Here is a 10715-nt window from a genome sequence, read left to right on the forward strand (position 1 = left end):
CTCTTTTAATGCACTTCACATTTTAATCTTTAATTTGCACTCTATGTCCTTTTAATGATTTTAAAGCTAATTATTATTTTATGCTGCAATCTTATATTTAATGCTCTATTCTAGCATTTTATTTTCTGTACTTTGGTTTTTAAATGTTTTAATGTTTCCATGTTTTTACACTTATTGGGTTTTATTTTTTTAAATTGTATGTTTTAATGTGTTTTGTTTCCAATTCTTACTGTTAAATGTTTGTTTTATGTAAAGCACATTGAGTTGCCATTGTGTATGAAATGCACTATATAAATAAAGCTTCCTTGCCTTTAAAACTATTTCAGGTTTCAGAGTCGTGCTGCTGCTGCTTGTAACTCCATCTGCTCCTTCCTGATGACCTGCAGGAGACTGACTGTAGTTTCAGGTTATTCTGTTATACTCTGACTTCCTGTGGCAGCTCAGTGTGGAAATGTGATCGCGGTTTGGCAGCTTGTTGAGCCGACTGTAAACCTGGAGAACAGAGATGACACAGAAACTACATCTGGAGAGAATAGCTGTTATTTATATCCTGTCATAATCGAGATGTTAAACGTGGTCAAAGTTGAGACATTTGAGGTGAACATACTATATGTAGAAATGCTGCCTGTAAATTAAAAATCATCCTGCTCTGAACGCTGAACATACTCATGGTTGGTGTGCAGAGGTTAAGTGGTTAGGCATTAACTTTGTTCTATAGACATTTAAAAACACCCCTCTGACTCTACCATACTTGGTATCTTCCACTAGAAACCCCCTTTTATAACCAATGGTTCCTCCTGCAAGGTCTGAACAGGGAAGTGAAAGTCCAGCAGAGGAACACTAACTAACCCCCTATGACGGGAAATAACCTTTATAACAGAAATAAAAGATGTGACTACAACACATGCTAACCTTAGCTTAGCATGACGCCTCCCAGCCGGTTTGATCTGATTAATAATGAAAATGATTTATGTTCCTGAATGGAAAAACATCAGCTGACACTTTCTGAGCTCATCATTCACAACTTTATTATTGCACACATTTATTATAAAAACCTTAAAGAACATCTCACACACACACACGCACGCACACACACACACACACACACACACACACACACACAGAGGAGAACATGGCTGTATAAAACACTCAGTGGCACATTTATACACAACAGGAGTAAATAAATACAGGAAGTACTGGGAGTCACAAAAATAAAATACTTTCTTTAAAAAATATTATGATACAAGGTTCTGCTTTAGTGTGTCACATTACACACACACACACAGACACACATACACACATACACACACACACACACACACACAGACACACACACACAGACACACACACACACACACAGACTGTAAAATGTTCACTTTATTAAACATATATTGGCTAAAACTGGACGTCATCATTTTTTTTCTATGATTTTCACATTTTATTTTATTTTATTTTATTTTATTTAACAATAAATCTGAGACAAAAATGAATATTTAAAAATATATAAACATATTAAATGTTAGAGTGAACATGTAGAAAGCTGAAGATCACAAACTGTTTTATTATAGAAACTTATAAATAATGGTTCGGGTCCTCCAGGGGTTACTGTCGCTTTAAGAGATGTGATGAGGTCATAGCTGATTAGCATACAGCAGCCAATCAGAGCAGTTCAGACCTGGACCTGGCGGCAGGAAGCTGATGACGCTGACCTCTGACCTCTGACCCTGCAGTGCTCAGGCGGGGGGGCGGGGTCGAGCCAGCGGACCGCCTCGCTCTCTCTCTCTCGGACGCCCGTCGGTCTAAATGACCTCACTGTTCAGTTTCTTCTTCTCTGGTTCTGCTGCGTTCAGGAAGCTGATCTGACACTCGCGCTCGCCGCCATCCTGCCGCCCTCGCTGCCGCTGTGACGACAACGACGACGACGATGTCATCAGCGGCCGCCAGCAGGGGGCGTGGCGACAGTCTCTGCAGCGACCCTGCAGCACGAGGGCAGCGGTGAGCGCCACCATGCCCAGCGTCAGCCCGGCCAGCACCAGCACCGTGATGAGCTGGACCTCCGTCAGCCCGGCCGCACGCCGCTCGCTCACCGTCACCTTCAGCAGCCTGTTGCCATAGCGACTGCTGTTACTGCTGGTGCTGCTCCTCTGGTTCTTCCCCCCGGTGGTCGCGTGAGGTTGGGCTCCTCCTCCCTCCCAGCCCAGCGTGGTCCAGCCGGGCTCGCGGGGGGCGTGGCTCCTCGTCGGCGCTTCGCAGGTGGCGCCGCTGAAGCCGGGCTGGCAGACGCAGTGGAAGCCGCCGGCGCGGTCGAGGCAGCGGCCGCCGTTCAGGCACGGCCGGCTGGCGCAGTCGTCCAGGTTGATGGTGCAGAAGCGTCCGGTGAAGCCGGCGGGACAGACGCACGAGAAGCGGTTCACAGCGTCCAGGCAGGTGGCGCCGTTCGCACACGGCTTCATCAGACAGTCGTCCACATCGGTCTCACAGCGCGGCCCGGTGAAGCCGGCCAGACAGCGACACGACAGCTCCGCCGCGAAGCCGTCAGCATCTTCACACAGACCGCCATTTTTACACGGAGACCTGGAGACACGACAGGAAACACAAGAAGAAGAAGAGAAACATTAGGGTTGTGAACGATAAACTGATGCGACCGGATATTCGGTTCAACAAGTAGAGACATGGCTGCATCGGTAGCAGGAACTAACCCTAACCCTCAATCAATACGAATCAGCCATGAATTCCTGGATGAATCGGTTGTAGAGTCGTGGATCGGTTGTAGAGTCGTGGATCGGTTGTAGAGTCATGGATCGGTTGTAGAGTCGTGGATCGGTTGTAGAGTCGTGGATCGGTTGTAGAGTCATGGTTGTAGAGTCATGGTTGTAGAGTCAGGGATCGGTTGTAGAGTCATGGATCGGTTGTAGAGTCATGGTTGTAGAGTCATGGATCGGTTGTAGAGTCGTGGATCGGTTGTAGAGTCATGGATTGGTTGTAGAGTCATGGTTGTAGAGTCATGGATCGGTTGTAGAGTCAAGGATCGGTTGTAGAGTCAGGGATCGGTTGTAGAGTTATGGTTGTAGAGTCATGGATCGGTTGTAGAGTCATGGTTGTAGAGTCGTGGATCGGTTGTAGAGTCATGGTTGTAGAGTCGTGGATCGGTTGTAGAGTCATGGTTGTAGAGTCGTGGATCGGTTGTAGAGTCATGGTTGTAGAGTCGTGGATTGGTTGTAGAGTCATGGTTGTAGAGTCATGGTTGTAGAGTCATGGATTGGTTGTAGAGTCATGGTTGTAGAGTCGTGGATCGGTTGTAGAGTCGTGGTTGTAGAGTCGTGGATCAGTTGTAGAGTCAGGGATCGGTTGTAGAGTCGTGGATCGGTTGTAGAGTCGTGGATCGGTTGTAGAGTCGTGGATCGGTTGTAGAGTCAGGGATTGGTTGTAGAGTCGTGGATCAGTTGTAGAGTCATGGATCGGTTGTAGAGTCAGGGATTGGTTGTAGAGTCAGGGATCGGTTGTAGAGTCGTGGATGTAGAGTCATGGATCGGTTGTAGAGTCATGGTTGTAAAGTCATGGATCGGTTGTAGAGTCGTGGATCGGTTGTAGAGTCGTGGTTGTAGAGTCGTGGATCGGTTGTTGAGTCATGGATCGGTTGTAGAGTCGTGGATCGGTTGTAGAGTCATGGTTGTTGAGTGATGGATTGGTTGCAGAGTCATGGTTGTAGAGTCGTGGATCAGTTGTAGAGTCAGGGATCGGTTGTAGAGTCGTGGATCGGTTGTAGAGTCGTGGATTGGTTGTAGAGTCAGGGATCGGTTGTAGAGTTGTGGATCGGTTGTAGAGTCATGGTTGTAGAGTCATGGATCAGTTGTAGAGTCGTGGATCGGTTGTAGAGTCAGGGATCGGTTGTAGAGTTGTGGATCGGTTGTAGAGTCATGGTTGTAGAGTCATGGATCAGTTGTAGAGTCGTGGATCGGTTGTAGAGTCAGGGATCGGTTGTAGAGTCAGGGATCGGTTGTAGAGTCATGGTTGTAGAGTCATGGATCAGTTGTAGAGTCATGGATCGGTTGTAGAGTCGTGGTTGTAGAGTCATGGATTGGTTGTAGAGTCATGGTTGTAGAGTCATGGATCGGTTGTAGAGTCAGGGATCGGTTGTAGAGTCATGGTTGTAGAGTCATGGATCGGTTGTAGAGTCATGGATCGGTTGTAGAGTCATGGTTGTAGAGTCATGGTTGTAGAGTCGTGGATCGGTTGTAGAGTCATGGTTGTAGAGTCGTGGATCGGTTGTTGAGTCATAGTTGTAGAGTCATGGATCGGTTGTAGAGTCATGCATCGGTTGTAGAGTCATGGTTGTAGAGTCGTGGATCGGTTGTAGAGTCGTGGATCAGTTGTAGAGTCGTGGTTGTAGAGTCGTGGATCGGTTGTAGAGTCGTGGATCGGTTGTAGAGTCGTGGATCGGTTGTAGAGTCGTGGATCGGTTGTAGAGTCATGGTTGTAGAGTCATGGATCAGTTGTAGAGTCGTGGATCGGTTGTAGAGTCAGGGATCAGTTGTAGAGTCGTGGATCGGTTGTAGAGTCAGGGATCGGTTGTAGAGTCGTGGATCGGTTGTAGAGTCAGGGATCGGTTGTAGAGTCGTGGATCGGTTGTAGAGTCAGGGATTGGTTGTAGAGTCGTGGATCAGTTGTAGAGTCGTGGATCAGTTGTAGAGTCAGGGATCGGTTGTAGAGTCGTGGATCGGTTGTAGAGTCATGGATTGGTTGCAGAGTCATGGTTGTAGAGTCGTGGATCGGTTGTAGAGTCGTGGATCGGTTGTAGAGTCGTGGATCGGTTGTAGAGTCGTGGATCGGTTGTAGAGTCATGGATCGGTTGTAGAGTCATGGATCGGTTGTAGAGTCATGGATCGGTTGTAGAGTCATGGATCGGTTGTAGAGTCATGGTTGTAGAGTCATGGATCGGTTGTAGAGTCGTGGATCGGTTGTAGAGTCAGGGATCGGTTGTAGAGTCATGGTTGTAGAGTCGTGGATCGGTTGTAGAGTCATGGTTGTAGAGTCGTGGATCGGTTGTAGAGTCATGGTTGTAGAGTCGTGGATCGGTGGTAGAGTCATGGTTGTAGAGTCATGGTTGTAGAGTCATGGATTGGTTGTAGAGTCATGGTTGTAGAGTCGTGGATCGGTTGTAGAGTCGTGGATCGGTTGTAGAGTCGTGGATCGGTTGTAGAGTCGTGGATCGGTTGTAGAGTCGTGGATCGGTTGTAGAGTCATGGATCGGTTGTAGAGTCAGGGATTGGTTGTAGAGTCAGGGATCGGTTGTAGAGTCATAGTTGTAGAGTCATGGATCAGTTGTAGAGTCGTGGATCGGTTGTAGAGTCAGGGATCGGTTGTAGAGTCGTGGATCGGTTGTAGAGTCAGGGATCGGTTGTAGAGTCGTGGATCAGTTGTAGAGTCAGGGATTGGTTGCAGAGTCGTGGATCAGTTGTAGAGTCAGGGATCGGTTGTAGAGTCATGGTTGTAGAGTCGTGGATCGGTTGTAGAGTCGTGGATCGGTTGTAGAGTCGTGGATCGGTTGTTGAGTCATGGATCGGTTGTAGAGTCGTGGATCGGTTGTTGAGTCATGGATCGGTTGTAGAGTCGTGGATCGGTTGTAGAGTCGTGGATCGGTTGTTGAGTCATGGATCGGTTGTAGAGTCGTGGATCGGTTGTTGAGTCATGGATCGGTTGTAGAGTCGTGGATCGGTTGTTGAGTCATGGATCGGTTGTAGAGTCGTGGATCGGTTGTAGAGTCGTAGATCGGTTGTAGAGTCATGGTTGTAGAGTCGTGGATCGGTTGTAGAGTCGTGGTTGTAGAGTCGTGGATCGGTTGTAGAGTCGTGGATCGGTTGTTGAGTCATGGATCGGTTGTAGAGTCGTGGATCGGTTGTTGAGTCATGGATCGGTTGTAGAGTCGTGGATCGGTTGTTGAGTCATGGATCGGTTGTAGAGTCGTGGATCGGTTGTAGAGTCGTAGATCGGTTGTAGAGTCATGGTTGTAGAGTCGTGGATCGGTTGTAGAGTCGTGGTTGTAGAGTCATGGATCGGTTGTAGAGTCGTGGATCGGTTGTAGAGTCATTGTCAGTGAGTCATCATTGTAGAGTGAGTAATGGAGCTGATCATATAACACGATGCTCAGGCTGAAATGCTCTCTGCTACTTTTACCTCTGGAGTCCTGGGTTAGGATTAGCTAACCCTTTTACCTCTGGAGTTCCAACCATCCTAGACTGTTTTTTGGTCCATGTCTAAAAATAAATACATTGACATGTGATTTTATTGTTCTGGTGTTTTTGCCATAAAGCCACAATGCTTGGGGGGATATGTGGTCTTTTACATATTTGAAAAGAAAATTCTCTTTCATAGAATTGGCTTCTTTATTTTATAAAATATCTACAACAAATATTAACCGTAGAATCAAATCGTATCGTTCTTACGCTGCATCGAATCGGTTCGTATCGAATCGGTCTGTAATAAAAGGATATGGTGTTTGAATCGAATCGTAACCTGAGTATCTAGATGCATATCAAATCGTTTATCACAGAGAGATGTGCAACCCTAAGAAACATGTTAGGAGGAAAAAAACCCAGAGCGAGCGGAACAGAGTCAGAGACGAGATGAGAGCTGCTGGAGTCTCAAACACAGACAGCAGGACGGAGACGAGACGCTGCCAAAACCTGCAATCTGACTGTTTGAATGAAATCCAAGAAGAAGAAGAAGGAGGAGGAGGCGACAGGAAGCAGCTCCATCTGTTCGTGGGCGAGCTCTCGTGTTTCCTGTTAGATCACTCGCCGTCTGCAGTCTGAACGCTACGCTACTGACTCGCTAAGAAAGGGCTGAACATCATGTCATCTTACTTTAACCCTCCTGTTGTCCTCGAGTCAAAGAAAGGAAGGGAGGGAGGGAGGGAGGGAGGGAGGGAGGAAGGAAGGAAGGAAGGAAGGAAGGAAGGAAGAAGGGAGGAAAGGAAAGGAAAGAAGGAAGGAGAGGAGGGAGGGACGAAGGAAGGAAGGAAAGGAGGGAGGGACGAAGGAAGGAAGGGTGCAAAGGAAATAAGGAAGAAGTAAGGAAGGAGGGAGGAAAGGAAGGAAGGAAGGAAGGAAGGTAGGACAGAAGGACAGAGGAAAGAAAAAGAGGAGGAGGGAGGGAGGAAAGAAGGAAGGGAGGAAGGAATAAGGAAGGAAAGGAGGGAGGAAGGAAGGAAGGAAGGGAGCAAAGGAAAGAAGGAAGAAGGAAGGAAAGGAGGGAGGGAGGAGGTAAGGAAAGAAGGAGGGAAGTAAGGGGGATGGAAGAAGTACAGACGGAAGGAAGGAAAGAAGAATAAGACGGGGTCATCTTTCTGTGTCGTGGGAATATTAAAGATATTTGATGCTTATTTAACATGTTTTGTGTCATTAGTTGATGCTGAGTTTACAGGATGATGGTTCAGACCTCCTCTGGTGACACGGTCCCGTCTTCAGCTGACAGTCGTTGCCGTGGAAACCTTCAGGACACAGACAGGAGTAATCACCACTGTCCTCCATCACACAGGTCGCTCCGTTCTGACACGGCTGCTGCTCCGAGCACACATGCAGGTCTGAGACATGAAGAGAGGACAAGGAAACGTGACTCTTTAACTCTCCTTTTATTCTCAAGTCAAGGAATGAAGAAAGGAGGGAGGGGAGGAAGGAAGGGAGGAGGGAGGGAGGAAAGGAGGGAGGAAGGAAGGAAAGGAGTAAGGAGGGAGGGAGGGAGGAAATGGCAAAGGAAGGAAGGAAATGAGTAAGGAGGGAGGGAGGGAGGGAGGGAGGGAGGGAGGAAAGGAGGAAGGAAGGAAGGATGGAAGGAGGAGGGAGCAAAGAAAGAGGGAAGGAGGAAGGAAAGAAGGAACATTCAAAAGAGAGACAGGGTCAATTTGACCCGGGAGGACGACAGGAGGGTTAACCTGCATGTCGTCCTCCCGGGTCAAATTGACCCCGTCTCTCTTTTGACTGTTCCTTCTTTCCTTCCTTCCTTCCTTCTCTCCTAAATTCCTTCCTCTGTTCATCCTTCCTCCTTTCCTTCCTTCCTCCTGTCCTTCCTTGATCTGAGGACAACAGGAGGGTTAAGGAGTATTATTAGTTAAGCTGGTTCAGTTGTTAGGGTTGAATTGGACAGAAGGAAGGAAGGAAGGAAGGAAGGAAGGAAAGGAAGGAAGGAATACTTTAATAGAAACGATAAAACTCAGTCGCTGACCTTTGTCACAGAAGCGCCCCCCCCAGCCGGCCTCACAGCTGCACTGCCACGGCTGCTGGCAGGATCCGTGCAGACAGCCGGGCATCGGCACACAGCGGTCGCAGCGCTCGCCGTCCCAGCCGGGGTCACACCTGGAAGCCGAGGTCACATGATACAGAAACAGAGAGACATTTATTAAAAGGAAAGGAGGGAGGAAGGGAGGGAGGGAGGAAGGAAGGAAAGGAGGGAGGAAGGGAGGAAGGAAAGGAGGGAAGGAAAGGAGGGAGAAAGGGAGGAAGGAAGGAAAGGAGGGAGGAACCTGGAAGACGAGGTCACATGATACAGAAACAGAGAGACATTTATTAAACACCTGGAAGCAGATGTTTGAGACTGGGTGTAAAAACCAAACAGGGACATGAAGATGAGTATTGAATGTTCTCAGGTACAGGAAGCCCCAAGGGACAAAAACACCAGTCAGTCATCACCTGCACTGCTTAAAGCTAAACTCAGTCACTCAGAGCTCAGAACCCCCCCCCCGTACCCTCCTGGTTGGCAAAACACATACGTTTAAGAGTAGGCTTCAAACGCTCCTAGTTTATGCTGCTATAGGCTTAGACTGCTGGGGGACTCCCATGATGCACTGTTGTCCTTGAGTGAGGGACAACAGTGCAAGGAAGGAGGGAGAGAGGGAAGGAGGAAGGAAGGAAGGAAAGGAAAGGAAGAAGGAAGGAAAGGAGGGAGGGAGGGAGGAAGGAAGGAAGGAAAGGAGGGAGGGAGAAAGGAAGGAAGGAAAGGAAGAAAGGAGGGAGGGAGGAAAGAAAGAGAGAAGGAGGGAAGGAAGAAGGAAGGAAAGGAGGGAGGAAAGAAGGAAGGAAAGGAGGGAGGGAGGGAGGGAGGAAGGAAGGAAGGAAGGGTGGAAAGGAGGGAGGGAGGAAAGAAAGAGAGAAGGAGGGAAGGAAGAAGGAAGGAAAGGAGGGAGGAAGGAAAGAAGGGTGGAAAGGAGGGAGGGAGGAAAGAAAGAGAAAAGGAGGGAAGGAAGGAAGGAAGGAAGGAAGGAAGGAAGGAAGGAAAGAAAGGAAGAAGGAAGGAAGGAAGGAAAGAAAGGAAGAAGGAAGGAAAGGAGGGAGGGAAGGAAAGGAGGGAGGGAGGGAGGGAGGGAGGGAGGAAGGAAGGAAGGAAGGAAGGAAGGAAGGAAGGAAGAAAGGAAAGGTGCTAGACTCAGATGTAGTAAGACAGCATGGACGTCTCACCTGCAGACTCCAGACTCGTCACAGCGGCTGTTGGTGACGTTGCAGCTGCAGTCAATTCCTGCAAGAACAAGAAGACAGCAGGTTAGACACAAGGAGGAGGGGCTATCTGCAGTCTTGCCCCCCTCATCACCCCCCCTCCTACCCTTACACCCTTACACCCTGTAGTGGCATGTGACACGACACCACCATGACCTGAAACCTTAACCACTCCACTGCTCATGTCTAAAACCAACCAAGTGACTCATGTAGTAAAGTGAGCGTGTCATGTAGATACTCAGAGTCTGCAGATAGACCTACTTGGACACAGGTGGCACAGACAGGAAGTTGCAAATTATGACCTGCCAAAATAAGAGCCAAGTTGTTGTTTTCCTTTCCAGAGACTTCCAGTTACCAGCTGGGATTAAAACAAGCAGCCTCTCCTCGAGTGTCCACTGCTGTCTTCTCTTTGTGTCTCTCAGCTGTCGGGACATATTTCTGTATTTCAGGTCTCTGGTGGGACATTAACAGCAGCAGTTTGACCTCTGAACTCTGACGGCCGGCGAGCCACGTGGCGTTCGGTGTGGCGTTACAGAGGCTCATCTGTCTATCAGAGGAGGAGCTGGAGGAGGTGGAGGAGCTGGAGGAGGTGGAGGAGCTGGAGGAGTGCATTTAGCATTTAACGTAATTAACCAAGCAAACATCCTCACTCACTACGAGAGCTGATTTAGTTAATTCCTGGGTTGAATGAGACATAGTATTGTATTGCTCCAGCATACATGTGACTGCTACTCTGCATCCATGATCACATTATTATAAACATAGACTGTAGATCAGGGGTGTCAAACATGAGGCCTGTGGGCCAGAACCGGCCCGCCAAGGGGGGCAATCCGGCCCACTTTCCTTCCTGTGTTCTTTTCCTTCCTTCCATAGCTCCTTCCTACTTCCTTTTATCCTTCCTTTCTTCCTTTCATCTGTCCTTCCTTCCATCTGTCTTTCCTTCCTTTCTTCCTTCTGTCCTTCCTCCTTTTCTTCCTTCTGTCCTTCCTCCCTTTCTTCCTTCTCAGGCTCATCTGTCTATCAGAGGAGGAGCTGGAGGAGTGCATTTAGCATTTAGCTTTAACGTGATTAACCAAACAAACATCCTCACTCACTACGAGAGCTGATTTAGTGAATTTAAACCTTCAGTTCACATTTAGCAGATTAAAATAAGGGACTAAAACGAGCTTGTTTGATTGATGTTGAACGATCTACTCGTGACCTCGCAGACGACAGCAGCTCTAAATGCAG

The 10715-nt window shown here is 48.2% G+C and overlaps 1 protein-coding gene across 1 annotated transcript in view; it reads right to left on the bottom strand.

The window, feature by feature from the left end:
- Positions 1-1733: 1733 nt before the first annotated feature.
- dlk2 (delta-like 2 homolog (Drosophila)) overlaps positions 1734-10715 on the bottom strand; it is a 21709-nt gene continuing 12727 nt past the window's right edge. The window contains 4 exon segments of the mRNA XM_053333521.1: positions 1734-2574; positions 7438-7582; positions 8221-8351; positions 9450-9507. Of these exon segments, the coding sequence (XP_053189496.1) occupies positions 1734-2574; positions 7438-7582; positions 8221-8351; positions 9450-9507 (1175 nt within the window).

This window comes from Scomber japonicus, chromosome 14 (assembly GCF_027409825.1).
Source record: "Scomber japonicus isolate fScoJap1 chromosome 14, fScoJap1.pri, whole genome shotgun sequence".
Classification (NCBI taxonomy): domain Eukaryota; kingdom Metazoa; phylum Chordata; class Actinopteri; order Scombriformes; family Scombridae; genus Scomber; species Scomber japonicus.